The sequence below is a fragment of the Petromyzon marinus genome, chromosome 50 (genome assembly GCF_048934315.1).
Source record: "Petromyzon marinus isolate PM22_M1 ecotype Great Lakes invasive population chromosome 50, UKy_Petmar_22M1.pri1.0, whole genome shotgun sequence".
NCBI lineage: Eukaryota > Metazoa > Chordata > Hyperoartia > Petromyzontiformes > Petromyzontidae > Petromyzon > Petromyzon marinus.
The window spans coordinates 4,053,517-4,080,197 of NC_133716.1; the positions used below are offsets into that span (position 1 = coordinate 4,053,517).

A 26,681-nucleotide genomic window follows, 5' to 3' on the forward strand; every position below is an offset into this window, starting at 1 on the left:
ACCCCCGTCTTGTGGGCGCAGTCACAACGTGGCGGCGGCGATAACGCCGACATGCCAGGAGGTGTCCTGCTACGTGGACTACAACATCTCCATGCAGGGGCAGCCCTGGTGGCGCGTGGTGAGTGTGACGCACGCGGATGTGAGCGTGGCGCGCGCGCGTGAGTGTGACCGCGTATGTAGGTGTGTGTGCAGACTAATCATGTGGCCGTTAACGCGCTGCGCTAAGAACCCGACGACCCGAGTTTGCTTCCTGCTCATGAACAATAACAGTAATTAGTATTTGAACCACTCCTGGGCCTCCCCTAGGTCGACTCAGCCTTAAATTATTACTTGGTGCGGTGTGTAAACATCAGCACTGGGGAGACAAAGGCGGCCAGGCGTAGCATTAGCCACCGGTCCCCTTGTGTGCCGTGCCGGTCTCCATAGGTGTTCACGAATAACGCTTGTCCCAAAAGTCTGTTAAAGGCAATTGACTACACACACACACGATAGTACACACTCACAAACACACATTTATACGCACATCCACTCTGAAAAGCAAAACCACAGGACAATAATAACAGCCACCATTCACCACGAAGTGGCAGTGACATTTCCACAGTGCTTGTGCCAGGCTAGGTGTGCTTTGAGGCCGTGATTTGAATTTGAAGGCTCGCTGCTGGCAGGAGGTTATGAGACCGACCCGGATACCATGAGTTGACGGGCAGATGTACCACTTGTGCTCCCCACTGCAAATTTTTGCTGCGTTTCATTCGCCCGGCGTTTCGATGGTTGGTGTGAGCATCACTTCTACAACTGCCTCCAACTCCCCAGTCGTCACAGAAGTGCATCTAGCCTGGGGCTGCTCAGTAGCATCCTTTGTGAGCCTCCTCCTCCACAGAGGTCAAACTTGACACCGTTGGTACCGGTCATCGGCAAGTCCATTCAGCTCCACGCCCTCCCATACCCACTTCAGTCCATCTCTTCTCCAGCCCATGCCGTACCCGTTTCGCCCTCTCTATCCAGCCAAACATAAGCTGCTTGGGCATATGGTGTGACAATGCTCAGTCTCGCACTCACTCACACTCACTCACTGTTCATGTCCACGCAGGAGGTGCTGAACCGTGCCTCGGACAGCGACTCTTGGAAAACCATCGTGTCGGACGTTCAGCTGATCCACGTGAACACGAGCACCGTGCTGCGGGTGGGGTCTCTCCGCTACCACCAGTCCCCTCTCCCTACCACCTTGATCCCCTCTGCTGCCTTCGGATCAACTCAAATTTCGCCATCATTATCATCACTACCTTTATATTTACACCACCACCACCATCATCATTACCACCACCACCACCACCCTCATCATCACCACCATTCTCTTTGTCACCATCACCACCACCCCCATCGATAGTGCATTCATACCACCAACCTCCACGTGGTTATTGAGCGCACCTAGCCTGGTGTGGGCCGCTTGCTGATGTGCGTGTGGGTGGCGTGGTGCGGCGCAGGTGAGCGGGGCGGTGCTGCCCGAGTGGGGCCACGGGCAGCCGGAGGTGGTGGCCGACCTCACGCTGCGCCCGGTCCACCCGGGGTCACGCTGGACCGTGGAGGAGCACCGCCACGGGCGCTGTGAGGAAGGACACGACAACAACAATATTATCACAGCGCCACGGCCACGGCCTTACCAATAACACCGGCACGAACACTCACCAACACTCGCCAACACTCACAACACACTTCCTCTCGATTGCCACTCCATGACACGGCCACAACACCACGACTGACTCCTGCACCGAGAACTCGCCACCATGTTACCCCACCTTACCCCAGGTTACCCTGTGTTACCGCCACGTTAGCCTGTGTTACCCCCACGTTACGCCACATTACCCGCGTTACCCATGTTATCCCGCGTTACCCCACATTTCCCTGCGTAACCCCACGTTAACCTGTGTTACCCCCACGTTACCCCGCGTTACCCTGCGTTACGCCGGATTACCCCGGATCAGCGCAGGAGCAGGCGGAGCGCGAGCAGGAGCTGCGTTCTCCGATCCCTAAGCACGTTCCCCACGACCTGGGATTCCTCGCCAAGTTCTACGAGTTGCAGGTGAGCGGCGGGGTGAGTGAGCCGGTGAGCGGCAGGGTGAGCGGGGGAGTGAGCGAGTTATGGAGTGGATGGGTTATTGAGCAAGGAAGTGGGTGAGTGGGCAAGCGAGCAAATGAGTGGATGGGTGAGTGAGCAACTTCTGGGGTGGGTGGGCGAGCGAGTGGTTGGTTGGGTGAGTGGGTGAGTGAGGTGAATGAAGAAAACTCAACATGTTCGTCATTAACACCATGGCCTTCAAAGAAAATATAATCGTCAACGTTTCAAGCAATGGGCCTTCATTGCACGTGGTCATTGAGTGAGTGGATGAGTTAGAGGGTGAGTGGGTGGATGAGTCCACATGTGAGAAAACGGAAAGGTGAGAGTGAGTATATTAGGGTCTGGATGGGTGAGTGTATGTCTGTTTATGTATGTATATGTGGGGAGCGATAGTGTAGCGGTTAGCGCGCTGCGCTATGAACCTGGCGACCCGGGTTCGATTCCCGCTTACGGCCAACACCAGTGACGATTATCTGAACCGATCCCGGGCCTCCCCTAGGTCGACTCAGCCTCAAATGAGTACCTGGTGCGGTGTGTAAACATTGCCACTAGGGAGACAAAGGCGGTCGGGCGTGGTGCTGGCCACCCACCCCCTCGTGTAGTTCCGACCTTCATAGGTGCTCGCTAACAGCACTTGCCCCTACAGTCTGTTAAGGCTATACGGGGGATCATTTTTTTCTTTGTATATGTGTGTGTCTCCTAGGTCTACTCAGCCTCAAATGAGTACCTTTTGCAATCTGTAAAAAATTTGGGGCGGGTGTGGTGCTGGAAACCCACACCTTCATGTGCCTTGTTGGGCTTCACTAATAGCACTTGCCCCAACAGTCTGCGTAGGGTACACGGGGGATCTTTGTCTTTCTGTATCAGTGGAAGATGCTGACATTCCGCGTGGAGGAGCAGGAGCACAGGTACATCTCTACGCCTCTGCAGTGGCTCCGCATGAGCTCCAGCATCGCCTACTGGATGGACCCTCACACCAACGTACGTTCGCAATTACACACACGTGCACACAGCCGCCGTTCAAAGGGCGGTGACGTCACCATAGCGCTCGTGCCAGGCCATGTGCACTTTGAGGCCGTCACGTGAAGTGTGGGGGGGGCTCTCTGCTGGCAGAAGGTCACGGGACAGACCGAGGTGCCATGGGTTGACGGACTGAGATGACTGTCAGATGCACCACGTGTACCCCCTACTGTGCCAACTTGCTGAATTGTATCCTCTTGTTGTGAGCGTTGCTTCTCTGCCCAACTGCCCAGTAGCATCCTTCATGAGCCTCCTTCACAGAGGCCGATCTTGACACCGCTGGTACCAGTCTTCAACAAGTCCAATTGGCTCCATATCCTTCTCTACAACATCAGCCCATCTCTTCTCCAGCCTGTGCCATGCCCGTTTCGCCCCCTCTACCCAGTCAAACAGAAACTGCTTGGGCATGCGGTAGCTGGGCATGCGGGGTACATGACCCAGCCGACACAGCCTTGCCTGCCGGAGGAGCTCACCAATGGGACTATATACTTACGCGAAGATACAGTGAGGGAAAAAAGTATTTGATCCCCTGCTGATTTTGTACGTTTGCCCACTGACGAAGAAATGATCAGTCTATAATTTTAATGGTAGGTTTATTTGAACAGTGCGAGACAGAATAATAACAAAAAAATCCAGAAAAACGAATGTCAAAATGTAATAAATTTATTTGCATTTTAATGAGGGAAATAAGTATTTGACCCCTCTGCAAAACATGACTTAGTACTTTGTTGTTATTCTGTCTCTCACTGTTCAAATAAACCTACCATTAAAATTATAGACTGATCATTTCTTTGTCAGTGGGCAAACGTACAAAATCAGCAGGTGATCAAATACTTTTTCCCTCACTGTCTATACAAACAAAGGCCCCCCATATAGACTGTTAGGGCAAGTTATGTTTGCGAGCACCTATGAACCCCGGAATGGCACACGAAGGGGTCGGTGGCCAGCACCATGCCCAGTTGCTTTTGTCTCCCCAGTGGCGATGTTTACACACTGCACCAGGTACTTATTTGAGGATCAATCAACCTAGGGGAGGCCCAGGACCAGTTCAGATAATCGTTACTGGTGTTGGCCGTGAGCGGGAATCAAACTCGGGTCGCTGGGTTCGTAGTGCAGCGCGTTAACCATGAGACTACCGCTGCCGTGTGTATATATATACATACACACTCACAGATGACGTTTATAAGTGTCGTTAATGTCCATGATGATAACTTGATGATGTTGACGATATTCTTAGTTTTTTCGGTAAAGTCACGTTGAAGAGAAACAACAAAATAACAAAATATATATAAAACAATATTGTTGTTTCTCTTCAACGTGACTTTACCGAAAAAACTAAGAATATGAATTACTGCAGTCACGAAAGCTTTAAATCAAGATGTTGACGATGTCCATGATGATGATGTCGTGGATAATGCAATGATGGCGATGGTGTTGCTACATCCCAGGCTCAGATCCACCTGCTGCCCAACCCATGGCTCTGGGTGTCTGCCTGCGTGTGCCTCCTCCTCTACTGCGCGTGCCTCGTCCGCTACCTCCTGCGCCGTCAGCGCGGCATCTCCGACCTACCTGCCGGTCAGCGCTGGGGCCAGTCAACGCCGGGGCCAGCCCATAGGGGCCCGAGCACGCGCTCCGTGTGTCGCGTTGTGGGGAGAGGTGGCGCAGTGGTTAGCGCGCCGCGATACGAGCCGACTCCACGCGGTTTACAAGCAACCCGGAGAAAATCCATATTCAGCGACACATTAATCCGTGCGTGTACGTCTGGGGAGCGGTGGTGTAGCGGTTAGCGCTACGCTGCGCTACGAACCCGGCGACCCGAGTTCGATTGCCGCTCATGGCCACCAACACCGGTGACGATTATCTGAACCGATCCTGGGCCTCCCTGAGGTCGACTCGGCTTCAAACGAGTACCCTGTGCCAGCGTTCATAGGTGCTTGCTAACAGCACTTGCTCCTCCAGTCTGTTAAGGCTATACGGGGGATGTTTGTTTCCGTGCATCGGGTGCAGCTGCGGTGTAATGGTTATCGTACTGGACTCGCGATCCAGAGGTCGCTGGTTCGATTCCTTAAATCCCCCCCCGTGCCACCTCTGTCCACTCTGTGTCTCTGTCTCTGTGTTAGTGCTGGGAGAGGTTTGTTCTGGCTGGGCCTGGGCGACTGGCTGCGTCTCTTGCCTCTGCATCCCCGCGTCTTTGTGTTTGTGTTTGTCTTTATGTTTGTGTTTGTCTTTATGTTTGTGTTTGTCTTTATGTTTGTGTTTGTCTTTATGTTTGTGTTTGTCTTTGTCTCTGTGTGTCTCTGTGTGTCTCTGTGTCGGTGCTATCAGAGTGCTGGGAGCGGTTCCTGCTGGCCGGCTGGCTGGGCCTGGGCGGCTGGGCGATGCACTTTGTGCCGTACCTGCTCACCGAGCGAGGCCTCTTCCTCTACCACTACCTCCCCGCGGCCACCTTTCACACACTGCTCATCCCCGCATTGCTGGAGCACGCGCACACACACGTCGTCAGGTCCTAGCACTTACGCGCGCGCCCACGCACACACCCACGCACATATGCCCACCTCGTCAGGTCCTAGGACTTACGCATGCGCACACACGCCCATCTCGTCAGGCCGTAGCGCTTACACACACGTACTCACACGTACACACGTACTCACACGTACACACGTACTCACACGTACACACGTACACACGTACGCACACGTACGCCCGGGAAAACTTTGTCTTGCGTCTCTGTGCTGCAGGTCCCCGGCTGGCCGGTACGCGCTGCTGGCCGGCTGTGTGGCGTGGCTGGCCGCCGTCTACGCGAGCCACGTGCAGCTCGCCCCCCTCTCGAAGGGCACCCCGGCGCTCTCCGCCCAGCAGCTCTCCTCGCTGCGCTGGAGCGAGGGATGGGACTTCCTCGTGCACCCTACGCAATAACGCAGCGCACCACACAGCACCCCACACAGCGCATCACACAGCGCACCGTGATATGCAGTGCACCACACTGTGATACACACACGCGCACCGATGACAAAAGCCCCCCCCCCTGTATTATAGCCTTAACAGACTGTTGGGGCAAGTGCTGTTAGCGAGAAGCTATGAAGGCCGTGACGGCACACGAGGGGGTGGGTGGCCAGAACCACGCCCGGCTGCATGTCTTCCCAGTGGCTATGTTTACACACCGCACCAGGTACTCATTTGAGGCCGAGTCGACGCAGGTGAGGCCCAGGACCGGTTCAGATAATTGTCACCGGTGAAGGCTATAATTAACACGGCACCCTCACTCACGCACCATGATGCAAACACAAAACTGCGACATCACTGAACGGGTGTCATTTTAAAGGGCAGAGGGAAATTTAAATATCCTGGAGTGGCTGGCAAATAGGTATACTTTGTAATACTGTACTGAGGTTTGGAAGTGGCTTTGGGTGTGGGGCAATTTAAATATTCATGACTGGGTGTGCTCACCAAGTGCACTTTGCAAGAGTGCGAGTGGGTGGGGCTTTATTTGTTGGGTCATTTAAATATTCATGAGCGGGAGTGGCTGTCAAATGGGTACACTTTGGAATACTCAGGTTTGGAAGTGGCTTTGGGTGGGGTAATTTAAATATTAATGAGTGGGCGTGGCTGTCATACGGGGGTCCATGTTTCTTAAATGTGTACGAGTGGTGAGAATTGCATTAAATATATTATTTTCATGTCCACGAGCGAGCGTTGCTTTGTTGGCAAAGTGTCACCGCATATTCGTGAGTGAGCGTGGCTGTCGTACGCGGGTGCTCTGTGTAAAGCATACGTAGGATCAATGGTAACGTTCAGGCGAGTGTTACAGGGTTTAGGGTTGTGGTTATGTTCTGGCTGGGGGTTGGTGTTGGTGGTTATTGGCAGGGGAGAGACTGGGGAGTTGGGAGGACGTGGTTTGCCAAGGAGAGAGACGGCGGGGGATGGGGGGTGAGCAGAGTCCGGAGGGAGAGTGCGTCGGGAGAGAGCGAGTCGGGAGAGAGGGGTTGGAGAGTCTGGGAGAGAGCGAGTCGGGAGAGAGGGGTTGGAGAGTGGGAGAGAGCGAGTCGGGAGAGAGGGATTGGAGAGTGGGAGAGAGGGATTGGAGAGTGGGAGAGAGCGAGTCGGGAGAGAGGGGTTGGAGAGTCTGGGAGAGAGCGAGTCGGGAGAGAGGGGTTGGAGAGTGGGAGAGAGGGGTTGGAGAGTGGGAGAGAGCGTGTGTCGGGAGAGAGGGATTGGAGAGTCTGGGAGAGAGCGAGTCGGGAGAGAGGGGTTGGAGAGTGGGAGAGTGCGAGTCGGGAGAGAGGGATTCGAGAGTGGGAGAGAGGGATTGGAGAGTGGGAGAGAGCGAGTCGGGAGAGAGGGATTGGAGAGTGGGAGAGAGCGAGTCGGGAGAGAGTGATTGGAGAGTCGGGAGAGAGCGAGTCGGGAGAGAGGGATTGGAGAGTGGGAGAGAGCGAGTCGGGAGAGAGGGATTGGAGAGTGGGAGAGAGCGAGTCGGGAGAGAGTGATTGGAGAGTCGGGAGAGAGCGAGTCGGGAGAGAGGGATTGGAGAGTGGGAGAGAGCGAGTCGGGAGAGAGGGATTGGAGAGTGGGAGAGGGTGAGTCGGGAGAGAGGGGTTGGAGTGTCTGGGAGAGAGCGAGTCGGGAGAGTGGGGTTGGAGAGTCGGGAGAGAGCGAGTCGGGAGAGAGGGGTTGGAGAGTGGGGGACAGGAGGGAGAGGTGGGGAGCGGAACCGGGAGAGGGTCCAGCCGTGAGGAGGGAGCGGAAAGTCTGTGAGAGATGGGAGGGAGGGAGGGGATGAGACGTAGAGCCAGCGGGAGGTTGTGTTAGGGAGAAAGGGGTGTGGGGGAGAGGGGAGGGAGTGAACAGGACGAGTGGAGACGCACGCAGAGAGTTGCACAAAGAGGCTGAGTGGCAGGGAGCTGGGGAGAGGAAGGAGGTCGAGGGAGACGGCGAGGGGTCTGGGAGCTCGGCTGGGAGGGGAGAGGCGGTAGTGAGCCGGGACCGGGTGGAGGGGGAGAAGCAGAAGGGAGAGCTGGGAGGAAAGGGGAGAGCGAAGAGAGAGTCGGGAGAGTTGGGAGAGGGAGCAGGAGGGAGCAGGGACCCCCCCCCCCTTGTCGCAATTGCGTGGCCATGCCTCCCTCGCTCCACGCGCTCCTCCTGCTGATCCCCCTCCTGCTGCTCCCATCGGGCTCGCGGACCCAGTGGCAGGGGGCTCAAGGGGATCAGGGGGGTCAAGGGGATCAGGGGGGTCAAGGGGCGGAGGGGGAGCCCTTGGTGCTGGTGGCTGTGGTCGCGAGGAACGCGGCGCACAGCCTGCCCTACTGCCTGGGCGCGCTGGAGAGGCAGACGTACCCCCCGCGGAGACTCGCCTTCTGGTACACGGCGTGTGTACACACACGCGCACACACACGTGTGTACACGCGGACACACACGCGCACACACGTGTACATGCGGACACACGCGCGCGCACACGTGTACACGCACACACACGCATAAACACATGTACACGCCCACACACATGTAAGTGTTCACGCTTGTGCAAATACAAAGATCCACCCGTGTAGCCTGTAACGGAATGTTGGGCTAAGTGCTGTTAGCGAGTAGCAGCACCTATGAAGGCAGGCAAACGGCACACGAGTGGGTGGGTTGCCAACACCACGCCCGGCCGCCTTTGTCTTCCCAGTGGTGATGTTTACGCACCGCACCGGGTACTCATTTGCCTAGGGCACGCATAGTCGGTAGCCAGGTGGGAATACTGGACGTGGTGTGCCGGGCAGATACACACGGTGGGACGCACTGTAGTTATTGCGCTCCAACTCACAGACGTGTCAATGCGTGTGTAGTGTGGGGATCGGTGGCGCAGCGGTTAGCACGCTGCGCTACGAACCCGCCGACCCGAGTTCCATTCCGGAATATCTGCTACCAGTCCTGGGCCTCGCTTAGGTCGACTCGGCCTTAAACTAGTACCCGGTGCGGTGTGTAAACATCGTCACGAGGGAGACAAAGGCGGCCGGGCGTGGTGCTGGCCACCCAACCCCCTCGTGTGCCGTGCCGGCCTTCATAGGTGCTGCCCGCTCGCAGCACTTTGCCCTGACAGTCTGTAAATGGGGGGGGGGGGGGTGGTCTTTGTCTTCGTGTGTCTGTGTGTGGCGGTCTGAGCCACAGCACGGATTCCCATGTCGGAATGTGGTCGTGGATGTGGGGAGAGTTCACGTGTGGGTGTCTGTGCCTGCAGCTGTGTGTGTTGTACGTGAGTGTCTGTATGCGTGTAGAGTCTTTGGTACAATTGGTGAGCGCGCTGCGCTCAGAACCCGGCGATCCGAGTTCGATTCCCGCTCGCGGCTGAATATTTGAACCGGTCTTGGGCCTCCCCCTAGGTCTACTCGGCCCTAAATGAGTAGCTGGGCCAGTGGGGCCGTGGGTCTGGCCACAACCCCCCCTCGTACACCATGCAGGCCTTAAGCACTTTCCCCTGACAGCCCCAACAGTCTGTTGAAGTCTGTATTGGGCACCTTGGACACAGTGGGCATCCTTAAATGAGTAACTGGTGCGGTGTCTAAGCATTCGAACTGGGGGAGACAAAGGCGGCCGGGCCTGGTGTTTGCCACACCACCCCCACGTGTGCCTTGCCAACCTTTATAGGTGCCACTCGCTAACAGCCCTTGCCTTAACAGTCTGTTAAAGGCTATACGGGGGATCTTTGTCTTTATCGTGTGTATGGTTGTGCGCATGAGTGTGTTTGTTGGGTTCGCCACGTTGCACGCGTGGTCACGTGGTCTTGTCCATGGCACCACAACTTAGAACACTAAATACATTAATCACGATGATTATGAATAATTCTATTATCATGCTTATTCCGAGATTGTGATAATTAAGTTTAATATGATCATTATCATGGTCATAGCGATGTTGATAATGGTTGGAGATGATGATCGTTCACTTTTGATGTTGTTGGTCATGATGAGTTTGATGGTATCGGTGAACATTTTGATTATTTTGATCGTGATGCTGATGACGACAATGATCAGGTTTCCGTGCCACTGAGGGTCACATACACACACCCCGTAAATCCCATGTGCCATATCTACATGTCCCCGTGTCCCCCGTGTCCCCCGCGTCCCCGCGTTCCCTCGCCAGGCTGTCCACGGACCACAATGAGGACGACACGATCCGGGTAGTGCGGGAGTGGGCGGAGGGGGCACGGAGCGTCTACCGCAGCGTGGAGGTACACGTGGACGACGCGCACAGGTGAGACAACGCGGAGTCTCCGCCGGTCTCTCTACCTGTCTGTCTGTCAGCCTCCCGTCTACCTGTGCATACACGCAGGTATATGTGAGTGTGTTTGGCTAGGTCGACTCAGCCTCAAATGAGGCCCCGGTGCGGTGTAGTAAACAACGTCACTGGGGAGACAAAGGTGGTCGGCCGTGGTCCATAAATGACGTCACGCACCTAGGGGGTGGGGGGGGTGGGGTCAGATATTTGTGACGATGTGTGGCGAGGGGGTTTGAGAAATGTGACGTCACATCAAAATGCGCAAATATAGACAATACGTTCTACTTAATTAAATATACTTTTTAATAAATGTTTTCTCCTACAACATCAGAGTACAGCGCCACATTAAATACGCACTACAATGACAATAGTTTAAAGTGATTTGAAGCATGTTTTATTTTCAAAATGGAAATATGATTTGGGGGGGGGGGGTCAAAAAACCATCCAAAATCGCGTGACGTCATTTATGGACCGCCCCTAAGGCTATATGGCGCGGCGGGGGGGGGGGGGGTCTTTGTCTTTGTGTGTGGTACAGCCCGTACCCCGGCGAGAAGGGCTGCAAGCACTGGTCACGTGCTCGCTTCCAGCGCGTGCTGAGCCTGCGCCAGGAGGCGCTCGACACGGCCAGGAGCCTGGGAGCAGAGTTCGTGTTCGTGAGTGTGACGCACGCAGGCGCACACACACCTACAAAGACATAGATGCCCCGCGTAGCCAGTAACAGACTGTTGGGGGCAAGTGCTGTTCGCGAGCACCTATGAAGGCCGGCACGGCATGAGAGTGGGAGAGTGGACAGCAGCACGCCCGGCAGTGTGGTGCTCGGTGCATGCACCTTAGACACAGCCTAGGCTCCCCCTCCTGCTCCCATTCATCCCCCTGCCCCCCCTACCCCCCCGTAGCTGGTGGATGCCGACGTGGTGCTGTGGAACCCCGCCACGCTGGGGTTCCTGGTGGGGGAGCGGCGGGCCGTGGTGGGGCCCATGCTGACGTCACGCACCGCCTACTCCAACTACTGGAGCGGCATCACCGACAAGGTGAGCGCCGTCGCCAACGTCCTCATCATCGTCGACATCGTCGTCATCAACATCATCATCATTGCCAACATCATAATCGTCAACTTTATCGTCAACAGCATTGTCATAATTTCCAACGTCGTCATCATAAACATCGTCATCAACATCATCGTCATCACCATCAGCGGCTGGAACCCGGACTGGAACTCCGACTGGAACCCAGGTTGTCAGCAGTGCGGACTCCGCGGCTCCGACCTCTGACCTGCAAGCCCCCCACTGCACCCACCGTAGCCTCACCCCAGCCCCCCACTCTCCGTGCCCCCCCCCGCCCCCCCTCCAGGGCTACTACCGCCGCACGGCCGAGTACCTGCAGCTGCGGGAGCGGCGGCGCCGCGGTTGCCACCGCGTGCCGATGCTGCACTCGGCGATGCTCCTGCACGTGGGAGAGGCTGACGCGGGGGCGCTGGCGTTCCACCCGCCCCCCCCGGACTACAGCTGGCCCTACGATGACGTCATCGTGTTCGCTCACTCGTGCATGCGCGCAGGTTGGCGGGGGGGTTCTTTCTACTTCAGAGTTCCTGACTCTCTGCTCACAATCATTAAGGCCCTTCATGATGGTGGCTGGGAAAGCTACGTGTCCAGGAGTCAGAGCCATTCCCTGTTCACCTTGGGGTGCAACAGGGATGTCCTCTGGCTGCCACATTATTTAACATAATCTTTGACCACGTAGTTCGAGAAGCTTTCCATGGCTGTACCAGAGGAACTTACATCTGGTACAGATACAATTGGAGGCTAATTGATGCCCGGGTGCAGTCGAGGGGTGACTCCCTTTTGGTCAACCATGTTATGTATGCCGATGATCTGGTGATGCTCACTCAGAGGAGAAGTTGGAGGGGCTGCTGCGGAACCTGGAGTGTGCCACTAAGAGGTGGGGTCTTATCATCAGTCCCACCAAAACTAAGCACTGCCTGGGTATTTTGTGCCATCAAACACTCCACCCCCTCAGCTCCCCATTGGTCATAGGAGCAGTTGTGGAGAGAGTGGAAAGTTTTCCATACCTGGGCAGTGTATTCATGACCAGCTCCGGTTTGACAGCAGAGGTCTCACTCTGCATCAGTCGAGCAGCATTATCTTTTCATCGGCTGCACAATGCTGTGTGCAAGCTATCTGGTCTGTTGCTTCGCACAAAGCTTTGGATCTTCTCGGCCACAGTAATGCCCTCCCTTCTCTGTGCTTGTGAAACGTGGACCCCTCTGGTGGAACATCTCCGCCGGTTAGAAACATTCAGACTGGCCTGCCTATGATCCATCCTGGGTTTAACCAGGCTAGATTGTGTGAGGAGCTCACAAATCCTTGAAATATCTGTACACAGTCCCATTAGTGAGCTCTTCTGGCAGGCAATGCTGTGTTAGCTGGGCCATGTAGACCACATGCCCAGCCAACGCATGTCCAAGCAGCTTCCGTTTGGCCACATAGAGGAGGCTAAACGGGCACGGCACAGGTTCGAGAAGAGATGGACTGATGCGGTACAGGAGGATGTGGAGCTGACTGAACTTGGTACCAGCAGTATCAAGATCGGCCTCTGGAGGAGGCTTGTGAAGGACGCTACTGGGCAGTTGGAGGCAGTCGCCCTCCAACATCAACTGAGGGCAGAGGAGCGACGCTCCCAACAACGAGCGGAGTGTCGGGCGGATAAAGTGCAGCAAGTTGGTACAGTAGGAGGTACGGCTGGTGCATCTACCAGTCATCTCAGTCAGCTAACCCATGGCACCTGGGTCTGTCTCGAGACCTCCTGTCAGCGAGCCTTCGACACTTCACGTGGACTCAAAGTGCACCTGGCCTGGCACAGGCACCATAGTGACGTCACCGTCAATTAGTGATGAATGGCGGGTCTTGGTATATGTCCATGTGTCCGTAATACAGGTTTTTTTGGGGGGTTAGATCGCGTAAATATATAATTGTGTCGTTAAAAAAATGTGAAATAAAATAAAATCCGTGCGTGTTTGTGTATAGCTAGCAGAACTTACCCCAACGGTATGTTAAGGCTATATGGGGGATCTTTGTATTTACATAATTATCTGTGTATCTGCGTGTGCATTGAGGGGTGGTGCAGCGGTCAGCGCGCTGCGCTACGAACCCGGCGACCCGAGTGTCGATTCCCACTCACGGCCAACACCGGCGACGAATATCTGAACCGGTCCCGGGCCTCAAACGAGTACGTGACAAGGTCGGCCGGGCGTGGTTGCTGGCCACCCTGCCCCCCCCCCTGCGTGTGCTGTGGCGACCTTCGCAGGCGCTGCCCGCTAACGGCACTTGCCCCGACAGCCTGTGCGAAGCTACTCGGGGGCCCTTTGTCTTTGCAGGCGTGGCCATGCACGTGTGTAACTCTGAGGAGTACGGCCACGTCCCCGTGCCCCTCAAGCCCTCGCAGGGCCTGCAGGAGGAGAGGGCCTCCTTCCAGCACCTGCTGCTGGAGATCATGGGTACGAGCTTCCCCTCGTCGCCACCAGACCTCACCGTGCGCGTGTACACATGTACTCTCCGGTCTCTGCAGCTCCCGGCACGTGCATCGGAACGTCGGACACCGTGCCCTAACGGCACGCGGAACGGCCCCAGAACGCGTGCCGAGAGCCACGCAGCAGCAGCAGCGGCAACTCGGCACGTGTAGCAACTCGAGAGTGATTGCAGAGTCCTCACTCTGACTGTGACTGTGTACGTGACTGTGTATGTGACTGTGTACGTGACTGTGTACGTGACTGTGCGTGAATGTGTACGTGACTGTGTACGTGACTGTGACTGTGCACGTGAACGTGTACGTGACTCTGCACGTGTACGTGACTGTGCACGTGACTGTGTACGTGACTGTGCACGTGACTGTGTGCGTCACAGTCGATCAGCCACCGCCCACTCCGTCTCCCTTCATCTCCATGCCGCCCAAGCACGCGGACAAGATGGGATTTGATGAAGTGAGGAACACGGCCACACGGGAACACGGACACACGGACACACAAGCACACACAAGCACACGGACACACCGGCACACGAGCACACACAAGCACACACAAGCACACACAAGCACACGGACACACCGACACACGAGCACACGGACACACCGACACACAAGCACACACAAGCACACGGACACACAAGCACACACAAGCACACACAAGCACACACAAGCACACGGACACACAAGCACACACAAGTACACGGACACACAAGCACACACAAGCACACGGGAACACGGACACACAAGCACACACAAGCACACGGACACACGGACACACAAGCACACACAAGCACACGGACACACCGACACACCGACACACCGACACACAAGCACACGGACACACCGACACACAAGCACACGGACACACGGACACATGGACACAAGCACACGGACACAAGGACACACAAGCACACGGACACAAGGACACACCGACATACAAGCACACGGACACACCGACACACAAGCACACACGAGCACAAGGACACACGGACACACACAAGCAAACGGACACACACAAGCACACGGACACACGAGCACACACAAGCACACGGACACAGCTGTTCGTGTGTGCGTGCCACAAGCACCGTGGTGATGTCACCGCTACAGTGAGGGAAAAAAGTATTTGATCCCCTGCTGATTTTGTACGTTTGCCCACTGACAAAGAAATTATCACTATAATTATAATGGTAGGTTTATTTGAACAGTGAGAGACAGAATAACAACAAAATCCAGAAAAACGCATGTCAAAAATGTTATAAATTGATTGGCATTTTAATGAGGGAAATAAGTATTTGACCCCTCTGCAAAACATGACTTAGTACTTGGTGGCAAAACCCTTATTGGCAATCACAGAGGTCAGACGTTTCTTGTAGTTGCCCACCAGGTTTGCACACATCTCACTCCTCTTTGCAGATCTTCTCCAAGTCATTAAGGTTTCGAGGCTGACGTTTAGCAACTCAAACCTTCAGCTCCCTCCACAGATTTTCAATGGGATAAAGGCCTGGAGACTGGCTAGGCCACTCCAGGACCTTAATGTGCTTCTTCTAGAGCCACTCCATTGTTGCCTTGGCCGTGTGTTTTGGGTCATTGTCATGCTGGAATACCCATCCACGACCCATTTTCAATGCACTGGCTGAGGGAAGGAGGTTCTCACCCAAGATTTGATGGTACATGGCCCCGTCCATCATCCCTTTGATGCGGTGAAGTTGTCCTGTCCCCTTAACAGAAAAACACCCCCAAAGAATAATGTTTCCACCTCCATGTTTGACGGTGGGGATGGTGTTCCTGGGGTCATAGGCAGCATTCCTCCTCCAAACACGGCGAGTTGAGTTGATGCCAAAGAGCTCCATTTTGGTCTCATCTGACCACAACACTTTCACCCAGTTGTCCTCTGAATCATTCAGATGTTCATTGGCAAACTTCAGACAGGCATGTATATGTGCTTTATTGAGCAGGGGGACCTTGCAGAATTTCGGTCCTTCACGGCGTAGTGTGTTACCAATTGTTTTCTTGGTGACTATGGTCCCAGCTGCCTTGAGATCATTGACAAGATCCTCCCGTGTAGTTCTGGGTTGATTCCTCACCGTTCTCATTATCATTGCAACTCCACGAGGTGAGATATTGCATGGAGCGCCAGGCCGAGGGAGATTGACAGTTCTTTTGTGTTTCTTCCGTTTGCGAATAATCGCACCAACTGTTGTCACCTTCTCACCAAGCTGCTTGGCAATGGTCTTGTAGCCCCTTCCAACCTTGTGTAGGTCTACAATCTTGTCCCTGACATGTTTGGAGAGCTCTTTGGTCTTGGCCATGGTGGAGAGTTTGGAATCTGATTGATTGATTGCTTCTGTGGACAGGTGTCTTTTATACAGGTAACAAGCTGAGATTAGGAGCACTCCCTTTAAGAGTGTGCTCCTAATCTTAGCTCGTTACCTATATACAAGACACCTGGGAGCCAGAAATCTCTCTGATTGAGAGGGGGTCAAATTCTTATTTCCCTCATTAAAATGCAAATCAATTTATAACATTTTTGGCATGCGTTTTTCTGGATTTTGTTGTTGTTATTCTGTCTCTCACTGTTCAAATAAACCTACCATTAAAATTATAGACTGATCATTTCTTTGTCAGTGGGCAAACGTACAAAATCAGCAGGGGATCAAAATAGTTTTTTCCCTCACTGTACGTAAGTGGCGAATGATGGCTGTTGTTGTGTGTACTCGCGCTCGCTAACAGCACTCGCCCCAACAGTCTGTTGAGGCTATCGGGGGATCTTTGTCTTTGTGTGTGTATCGGTGTGCGCGTGTGTACCTGCGTGTGTGTACCGGCGTGCCAGTGTGTGTGCTCGTGTACCGGTGTGCGTGTGTGTCCTTGCGTGCCCGTGTGTACCCACGTGTGTGTGTACCCACGGGTGTGTGTGTGTACCCACGTGTGTGTGTGTGTACCCACGTGTGTGTGTGTGTACCCACGTGTGTGTGTGTGTACCCACGTGTGTGTGTGTGTACCCACGTGTGTGTGTGTGTACCCACGTGTGGGTGTGTGTACCCATGTGTGTGTGTGGGGAGCGATAGTGTAGCGGTTAGCGCGCTGCGCTATGAACCTGGCGACCCGGGTTCGATTCCCGCTCACGGCCAACACCAGTGACGATTATCTGAACCGGTCCCGGGCCTCCCCTAGGTCGACTCAGCCTCAAATGAGTACCTGGTGCGGTGTGTAAACATTGCCACTAGGGAGACAAAGGCGGTCGGGCGTGGTGCTGGCCACCCACCCCCTCGTGTACCGTTCCGGCCTTCATAGGTGCTCGCTAACAGCACTTGCCCCTACAGTCTGTTAAGGCTATATGGGGGATCTTTGTCTTTATCTTTGTGTGTACCCACGTGTGTAGGTGTTCCTGATTAATCTCCAGCGGCGTCCCGAGCGCCGTGCCCGCATGCTGCACTCGCTGGGCGAGCTCCAGATCGACGCCAGCGTCGTCGACGGCGTGGACGGAGCGTGGGTAGCCCCTCCCCTCTCTCCCCCCTCTCTCCCCTTAACCCTGGGGGCAGGGGGAGATACGTGAGTGAGAAATGAAGGAAAAGATGATGTTGGATGAGTGAGTGACTGAGGTAGGGAGATTCGTGAGTGGGTGGATGGATGATATGTGTGAGCGTACGCTATGTGTGAGAAGTACGCTATGTGTGCGTGCACGCTTTGTATGTGTGTATGCTATGTGTGTGTGTGTATGCTATGTGTGTGTGCGTATGCTATGTGTGTGTGTATGCTATGTGTGTGCGTATGCTATGTGTGTGTGCGTATGCTGTGTGTGTGTGTATGCTATGTGTGTGTGCGTATGCTGTGTGTGTGTGTATGCTATGTGTGTGTGCGTATGCTGTGTGTGTGTGTATGCTATGTGTGTGTGCGTATGCTATGTGTGTGTGTGTATGCTATGTGTGTGTGCGTATGCTGTGTGTGTGTATGCTATGTGTGTGTGCGTATGCTGTGTGTGTGTGTATGCTATGTGTGTGTGCGTATGCTGTGTGTGTGTGTGTGTGCGTATGCTGTGTGTGTGTATGCTATGTGTGTGTGTGTATGCTGTGTGTGTGTGTGCATATGCTGTGTGTGTGTGTGTATGCTATGTGTGTGTGTATGCTATGTGTGTGTGCGTATGCTGTGTGTGTGTGTGTGTATGCTATGTGTGTGTGCGTATGCTGTATGTGTGTATGCTATGTGTGTGTGCGTATGCTGTGTGCGCGCGCTATGATGCCGCCTGCTGTGTGCGTGCGAGCAGCACGCTGAGCGACGAGGCGTTGCGGGTCATGGGGGTGGCGATGCTGCCCGGCTACTGGGAGCCGTACTCCGGCCGGCGGCTGTTGACGCGCGGGGAGATCGGCTGCTTCCTGAGCCACCACCGCGTGTGGGAGCAGGTGACCCCACGCGTGACCCCACGCGTGACCCCACGCGTGACCCCACGCGTGACCCCACGCGTGACCCCACGCGTGACCCCACGCGTGACCCCACGCGTGACCCCACGCGTGACCCCACGCGTGACCCCACGCGTGACCCCACCCTTGCGCTCGTGCCCTCACGCCAGCCCAAGCCCTGACACCGCGGTGCGTGTGTCACCCCGTAGCGTCGTCTAACGCGAGTGCCGCCCCCCTCCCCCCACCCAGGTGGTGTCCCGGGGCCTGAGCTCGGTGCTGCTCTTTGAGGACGACTGCCGCTTCGAGCCGAACTTCCGCCACCGCTTGGGGCTCACGATGGCCGAGGTGTCGGCGCAGGGGCTGCAGTGGGACCTCATGTGCGTGGTCACCTGACCCCCCAACACCGCCGCTCCCCGGTCATCATCATCATCGTCGTCGTCATAATCGTGGCTTGCCTTAATCGCACAAGCATTACCAGCACTTGCCCCGACAGTCTGTTAAAGGCTACGCAGGGGACCTCTGTCTTTGTCTGTGCCCCACCCCCTCCCCTTCACCGCTGGCCGCCGCCGCAGCTACGTGGGGCGCAAGCGCATGCAGGTGGAGCGCCCCGAGGCGGCGGTGCCGGGCGTGCGGGGCCTGGTGGTGCCCGACTACTCCTACTGGACGCTGAGCTATGCGCTGTCGCTGCGCGGCGCGCAGAAGCTGCTGCTGGCACAGCCCCTCAGCCGCATGGTGCCCGTGGACGAGTTCCTGCCCGTCATGTACGACAAGCACCCCACGTGAGTGACTCGCCTACCCATCACGTGCTACAAGCACCCCACGTGAGTGACTCGCCTACCCATCACGTGCTACAAGCACCCCACGTGAGTGACTCACCTACCCGTCACGTGTTACAAACACCCCACGTTAGTGACTCACCTACCCATCACGTGCTACAAGCACCCCACGTGAGTGACTCGCCTACCCATCACGTGCTACAAGCACCCCACGTGAGTGACTCGCCTACCCATCACGTGCTACAAGCACCCCACGTGAGTGACTCGCCTACCCATCACGTGCTACAAGCACCCCACGTGAGTGACTCACCTACCCGTCACGTGTTACAAACACCCCACGTGAGTGACTCACCTACCCATCACGTGCTACAAGCACCCCACGTGAGTGACTCGCCTACCCATCACGTGCTACAAGCACCCCACGTGAGTGACTCGCCTACCCATCACGTGCTACAAGCACCCCACGTGAGTGACTCACCTACCCGTCACGTGTTACAAACACCCCACGTGAGTGACTCACCTACCCATCACGTGCTACAAGCACCCCACGTGAGTGACTCACCTACCCGTCACGTGTTACAAACACCCCACGTGAGTGACTCACCTACCCATCACGTGCTACAAGCACCCCACGTGAGTGACTCACCTACCCGTCACGTGTTACAAGCACCCCACGTGAGTGAATCGCCTACCCATCACATGCTACAAGCACCCCACGTGAGTGACTCGCCTACCCATCACGTGCTACAAGCACCCCACGTGAGTGACTCATCTACCCATCACATGCTACAAGCACCTCACGTGAGTGACTCATCTACCCATCACATGCTACAAGCACCTCACGTGAGTGACTCATCTACCCGTCACGTGCTACAAGCACCCCACGTGAGTGACTCGCCTACCCATCACATGCTACAAGCACCCCACGTGAGTGACTCGCCTACCCATCACATGCTACAAGCACCCCACGTGAGTGACTCATCTACCCGTCACGTGCTACAAGCACCCCACGTGAGTGACTCATCTACCCGTCACGTGCTACAAGCACCCTACGTGAGTGACTCGCCTACCCATCACATGCTACAAGCACCTCACGTGAGTGACTCATCTACCCGTCACGTGCTACAAGCACCCCACGTGAGTGACTCGCCTACCAATCACGTGCTACAAGCACCCCACGTGAGTGACTCGCCTACCTGTCACGTGCTACAAGCACCCCACGTGAGTGACTCATCTACCCATCACGTGCTACAAGCACCCCACGTGAGTGACTCGCCTACCAATCACGTGCTACAAGCACCCCACGTGAGTGACTCGCCTACCCATCACGTGCTACAAGCACCCCACGTGAGTGACTCGCCTACCCATCACGTGTTACAAGCACCCCACGTGAGTGACTCGCCTACCCATCACGTGCTACAAGCACCCCACGTGAGTGACTCGCCTACCCATCACGTGTTACAAGCACCCCACGTGAGTGACTCGCCTACCCATCACGTGCTACAAGCACTCCACGTGAGTGACTCACCTACCCGTCACGTGTTACAAGCACCCCACGTGAGTGACTCGCCTACCCATCACGTGCAACAAACACCCCACGTGACTCGCCTACCCATCACGTGCAACAAACACCCCACGTGAGTGACTCGCCTACCCATCACGTGCTACAAGCACCCCACGTGAGTGACTCATCTACCTGTCACGTGCTACAAGCACCCCACGTGAGTGACTCATCTACCCGTCACGTGCTACAGGCACCCCACGTGAGTGACTCACCTACCCGTCACGTGTTACAAACACCCCACGTGAGTGACTCACCTACCCATCACGTGCTACAAGCACCCCACGTGAGTGACTCGCCTACCCATCACGTGCTACAAGCACCCCACGTGAGTGACTCGCCTACCCATCACGTGCTACAAGCACCCCACGTGAGTGACTCACCTACCCGTCACGTGTTACAAACACCCCACGTGAGTGACTCACCTACCCATCACGTGCTACAAGCACCCCACGTGAGTGACTCACCTACCCGTCACGTGTTACAAACACCCCACGTGAGTGACTCACCTACCCATCACGTGCTACAAGCACCCCACGTGAGTGACTCACCTACCCGTCACGTGTTACAAGCACCCCACGTGAGTGAATCGCCTACCCATCACATGCTACAAGCACCCCACGTGAGTGACTCGCCTACCCATCACGTGCTACAAGCACCCCACGTGAGTGACTCATCTACCCATCACATGCTACAAGCACCTCACGTGAGTGACTCATCTACCCATCACATGCTACAAGCACCTCACGTGAGTGACTCATCTACCCGTCACGTGCTACAAGCACCCCACGTGAGTGACTCGCCTACCCATCACATGCTACAAGCACCCCACGTGAGTGACTCGCCTACCCATCACATGCTACAAGCACCCCACGTGAGTGACTCATCTACCCGTCACGTGCTACAAGCACCCCACGTGAGTGACTCATCTACCCGTCACGTGCTACAAGCACCCTACGTGAGTGACTCGCCTACCCATCACATGCTACAAGCACCTCACGTGAGTGACTCATCTACCCGTCACGTGCTACAAGCACCCCACGTGAGTGACTCGCCTACCAATCACGTGCTACAAGCACCCCACGTGAGTGACTCGCCTACCTGTCACGTGCTACAAGCACCCCACGTGAGTGACTCATCTACCCATCACGTGCTACAAGCACCCCACGTGAGTGACTCGCCTACCAATCACGTGCTACAAGCACCCCACGTGAGTGACTCGCCTACCCATCACGTGCTACAAGCACCCCACGTGAGTGACTCGCCTACCCATCACGTGTTACAAGCACCCCACGTGAGTGACTCGCCTACCCATCACGTGCTACAAGCACCCCACGTGAGTGACTCGCCTACCCATCACGTGTTACAAGCACCCCACGTGAGTGACTCGCCTACCCATCACGTGCTACAAGCACTCCACGTGAGTGACTCACCTACCCGTCACGTGTTACAAGCACCCCACGTGAGTGACTCGCCTACCCATCACGTGCAACAAACACCCCACGTGACTCGCCTACCCATCACGTGCAACAAACACCCCACGTGAGTGACTCGCCTACCCATCACGTGCTACAAGCACCCCACGTGAGTGACTCATCTACCTGTCACGTGCTACAAGCACCCCACGTGAGTGACTCATCTACCCGTCACGTGCTACAGGCACCCCACGTGAGTGACTCGCCTACCCATCACGTGCTACAAGCACCCCACGTGAGTGACTCGCCTACCCGTCACGTGCTACAAGCACCCCACGTGAGTGAATCGCCTACCCATCACGTGCTACAAGCACCCCACGTGAGTGACTCGCCTACCCATCACGTGCTACAAGCACCCCACGTGAGTGACTCGCCTACCCATCACGTGCTACAAGCACCCCACGTGAGTGACTCATCTACCCATCACATGCTACAAGCACCTCACGTGAGTGACTCATCTACCCATCACATGCTACAAGCACCTCACGTGAGTGACTCATCTACCCGTCACGTGCTACAAGCACCCCACGTGAGTGACTCGCCTACCCATCACATGCTACAAGCACCCCACATGAGTGACTCGCCTACCCATCACATGCTACAAGCACCCCACGTGAGTGACTCATCTACCCATCACGTGCTACAAGCACCCCACGTGAGTGACTCGCCTACCCGTCACATGCTACAAGCACCCCACGTGAGTGACTCGCCTACCAATCACGTGGTACAAGCACCCCACGTGAGTGACTCGCCTACCCATCACGTGCTACAAGCACCCCACGTGAGTGACTCGCCTACCCATCACGTGCTACAAGCACCCCACGTGAGTGACTCGCCTACCAATCACGTGCTACAAGCACCCCACGTGAGTGACTCGCCTACCCATCACGTGTTACAAGCACCCCACGTGAGTGACTCGCCTACCCATCACGTGCTACAAGCACCCCACGTGAGTGACTCGCCTACCCATCACGTGCTACAAGCACCCCACGTGAGTGACTCGCCTACCCATCACGTGCTACAAGCACCCCACGTGAGTGACTCGCCTACCCATCACGTGTTACAAGCACCCCACGTGAGTGACTCGCCTACCCATCACGTGCTACAAGCACCCCACGTGAGTGACTCGCCTACCCATCACGTGCTACAAGCACCCCACGTGAGTGACTCGCCTACCAATCACGTGCTACAAGCACCCCACGTGAGTGACTCGCCTACCTGTCACGTGCTACAAGCACCCCACGTGAGTGACTCATCTACCCATCACGTGCTACAAGCACCCCACGTGAGTGACTCGCCTACCAATCACGTGCTACAAGCACCCCACGTGAGTGACTCGCCTACCCATCACGTGCTACAAGCACCCCACGTGAGTGACTCGCCTACCCATCACGTGTTACAAGCACCCCACGTGAGTGACTCGCCTACCCATCACGTGCTACAAGCACCCCACGTGAGTGACTCGCCTACCCATCACGTGCAACAAGCACCCCACGTGAGTGACTCGTCTACCAATCACGTGCTACAAGCACCCCACGTGAGTGACTCACCTACCCGTCACGTGCTACAAGCACCCCATGTGAGTGACTCGCCTACCCATCACGTGCTACAAGCACCCCACGTGAGTGACTCATCTACCCATCACATGCTACAAGCACCCCACGTGAGTGACTCGTCTACCCATCACGTGCTACAAGCACCCCACGTGAGTGACTCGCCTACCCATCACGTGCTACAAGCACCTCACGTGAGTGACTCATCTACCCGTCACGTGCTACAAGCACCCCACGTGAGTGACTCGCCTACCCATCACGTGCTACAAGCACCCCACGTGAGTGACTCATCTACCAATCACGTGCTACAAGCACCCCACGTGAGTGACTCACCTACCCGTCACGTGCTACAAGCACCCCATGTGAGTGACTCGCCTACCCATCACGTGCTACAAGCACCCCACGTGAGTGACTCATCTACCCATCACATGCTACAAGCACCCCACGTGAGTGACTCGCCTACCCATCACGTGCTACAAGCACCCCACGTGAGTGACTCGCCTACCCATCACGTGCTACAAGCACCCCGCGTGAGTGACTCGCCTACCCATCACGTGCTACAAGCACCCCACGTGAGTGACTCGCCTACCCATCACGTGCTACAAGCACCCCACGTGAGTGACTCGCCTACCCATCACGTGCTACAAGCACCCCACGTGAGTGACTCGCCTACCCATCACGTGCTACAAGCACCCCGCGTGAGTGACTCGCCTACCCATCACGTGCTACAAGCACCCCACGTGAGTGACTCGCCTACCCATCACGTGCTACAAGCACCCCACGTGAGTGACTCGCCTACCCATCACGTGCTACAAGCACCCCACGTGAGTGACTCGCCTACCGTGTCCCCCCACCGCGCGTGTCCCCCAGGAGGGAGTACTGTGCCCCGTTCTCCCCGCGCGACCTGCTCGCGTTCTCGCTGGAGCCGCTGCTCGTCTTCCCGTCGCACTACGCGGGGCAGGCGCTCTACGTGAGCGACACCGAGGCTTCCGCGCTCTGGAACGACGGCGGCGGCGGCGGCGGCGGCGGCGACCGGGCGGGGTCGCTGGGGTCGCTGGCGGGGGGGGCCCGGGGCGCCAAGGGGGCCCGGGGTGCGAGGGGGCCGGGCGTCGTGGGGGCCGTCGCCTCCCGGGACGAGCTCTAGCGGAGCGGCTGCGCCGACGCTCGCCAACGGCCGCTGCAGAAGAGGGGCGTCCTTTGCCTGCTCTTCCACCGGGGCGTGGACGTTGTCACGGACCTGTGGATCGCAGACGAACCGCAGGTGGATATTGTCTGGACTGCTGCTGCTGCTGCTGGGTGGGCAGAGGAGGTGGGGGGGGGGGGCAGGGGGGGCCTGGGGTGAGCAGAATGGGGGGGGGGGGGGGAGGATTTAATAATCTTGCCCACCATCTTTCAACTGCCACGCCAGGAGATGGATCAAACCGTTGACCTCTGGGGGGTCGCGACCCCAGCTACACTGCTACTGCTGACCACTGCACCGCACGGCGGCGATGTCGCCGTCGTCCCAGCTGCACCCGCCCGGGTCCGTGAACCGGCACACCACGTCCAGCATACCTCTGCTCGCCGTAGCCGGGTGCTGGCGGTGGCTGTGCTCCAGAACTGTGGAGGCAGTAGCAAGGGTTGGTGGATCATCCACAGATCCTGCGAAACTCCCTTCTTATCCGTGGATGGGTGTCGAGGAGGAGCCCGTATCCTGGCTCTGCCAAGAGAAGGCGGTCCAGCAAAGTGTGGACTCCACCTGTCCCATCTGCATGGGGATAGTGTGTGTTGTCGCCTCCTCACCCGAGTGGGTTTCATTGGACGATAACTCCTCACGATGTAAAGAGGACCACAGAGCTCAGTGGGCAACCGTTGGTAGCGCCGGCGGCTCTTCACCACCGTGTAGCTGTTGCTGCCTTCCCGCTCCTCGTCTGTGGTTCCTCCTCCTGGCGTCTCCCGAGTCGTGCCCGTGGCGGCCCCCCATGGCCCCGCCAGGCAACCGTTGTTCATTTGTCCGCAGCGTGGTGGCGAATGTTTCGCGGTGAGAAGCGAGGCCACGCGTTGGCGCCCATTGCCGAATTAAAGTCGCCGTCGTGCGGAGCCGCGGCCCGGCCCGACCCCGTTCTGGAATTCGCTTTCATTTCTCCGGCGTCTGATTGGTCGTAGCGAGTGCACGTGTGCGCACGCTTGAACAGGGGTCAAGGACAGTTATCTTTCTCACAAACCTTCAGCTGTATGCATGTTGAATTTCTTCTGCACCGTACGTAGCCAACCGCACGAATATGTGGGGCAAGGTTGTCGTCAGCTCACCATCGGCATGCGTGAACTCTCGCCGTGCATGGAGCCGCAGGAAAGCCTCGAATCTCAAGAGCCTATTTTCAGGATGGTCCTGCCAAGTTCTCGCAGTAGGGAGGGGGGTGATGTTGCTGCTGCTGTGCAGGGTCACACGTCGAGTGACTTGCAGGGGATTTTTCAGCAGTGACTGGGATGTTTTTGACCCATACTCTTTGGTTCTATTCGGTAAAGTCACGTAGGTAAAAAATAAAACAAAAAACACGACGTTTCGGCCACAACACAAGTGGCCTTCATCAGGTGAAGGGACCAGACTGTCTAGAGGACAGCGCTGGAGTGAACACAGCCAAGCTCAGACCGCGACCTTTAAGCTGTGTGAGAGGAAACAGAGCGCCTTGACAAAGGAATTAGCATAAAAATTAGCATTTAATTGGCAGACTTAGCATGATGAACGGTGGAGAGGGGTAGAACATGTGCAGGTCAGCGAGGGGGTGAGGGGAGGGGGGAGTTTACATATTGATGGTGTGAAAAGGGAATTTAAGCAGCTGCGAAAGTTTGGGTTACCACTACTTGAAAAAATATACTGTACCATTGAAAATTAGATTAATGTTTGGTTTGATTCAGAACATCTTTCCAATGGTTGCTTAATTTAAAACCATCCTCGGTTGAAATTGTGTCTGTGTTTGTAAATCACGAGGCAATTCAGATTTACAAACACAGACACAATATCAATCAAGAGGAT

At 56.1% G+C, this 26,681-nt stretch overlaps 2 protein-coding genes across 5 annotated transcripts in view; both read left to right on the forward strand.

Moving 5' to 3' along the window:
- The window catches only part of POMT1 (protein O-mannosyltransferase 1), a 50,303-nt gene extending 43,486 nt beyond the window's left edge, over positions 1-6,817 (forward strand). For all 4 annotated transcript variants that reach the window (XM_076074791.1, XM_032973000.2, XM_032973001.2 and 1 more), the window contains exons 12-19: positions 22-118; positions 1,091-1,183; positions 1,485-1,605; positions 1,983-2,080; positions 2,984-3,097; positions 4,585-4,711; positions 5,462-5,639; positions 5,875-6,817. In XM_076074791.1, the coding sequence (XP_075930906.1) occupies positions 22-118; positions 1,091-1,183; positions 1,485-1,605; positions 1,983-2,080; positions 2,984-3,097; positions 4,585-4,711; positions 5,462-5,639; positions 5,875-6,052 (1,006 nt within the window). In that variant the 3' untranslated portion in view covers positions 6,053-6,817. The remainder of the gene's footprint in view (positions 1-21; positions 119-1,090; positions 1,184-1,484; positions 1,606-1,982; positions 2,081-2,983; positions 3,098-4,584; positions 4,712-5,461; positions 5,640-5,874) is intronic.
- A 1,157-nt stretch (positions 6,818-7,974) lies between these two features.
- Positions 7,975-24,972, forward strand: LOC116953107 (inactive glycosyltransferase 25 family member 3-like). Its single transcript, XM_032972952.2, has 12 exons — positions 7,975-8,493; positions 10,256-10,366; positions 10,926-11,043; positions 11,287-11,421; positions 11,741-11,945; positions 13,764-13,883; positions 14,290-14,366; positions 17,289-17,395; positions 18,171-18,306; positions 18,553-18,680; positions 18,876-19,082; positions 24,539-24,972. The coding sequence occupies exons 1-12, from the start codon at positions 8,249-8,251 to the stop codon at positions 24,810-24,812; spliced, it is 1,863 nt and encodes a 620-aa protein (XP_032828843.2). The 5' UTR covers positions 7,975-8,248; the 3' UTR covers positions 24,813-24,972.
- Positions 24,973-26,681: the final 1,709 nt, after the last annotated feature.

What these genes read in the sequence shown, in the direction of transcription:
- LOC116953107 (XM_032972952.2), top strand. Translation starts at nt 8,249, where the DNA reads ATGCCTCCCTCGCTCCACGCGCTCCTCCTGCTGATCCCCCTCCTGCTG. An exon ending in GTCGACGGCGTGGACGGAGC is followed by an intron (nt 17,396 to 18,170) that starts GTGGGTAGCCCC and finishes GCGTGCGAGCAG; the next exon opens with CACGCTGAGCGACGAGGCGT. An exon ending in ACCACCGCGTGTGGGAGCAG is followed by an intron (nt 18,307 to 18,552) that starts GTGACCCCACGC and finishes CCCCCCACCCAG; the next exon opens with GTGGTGTCCCGGGGCCTGAG.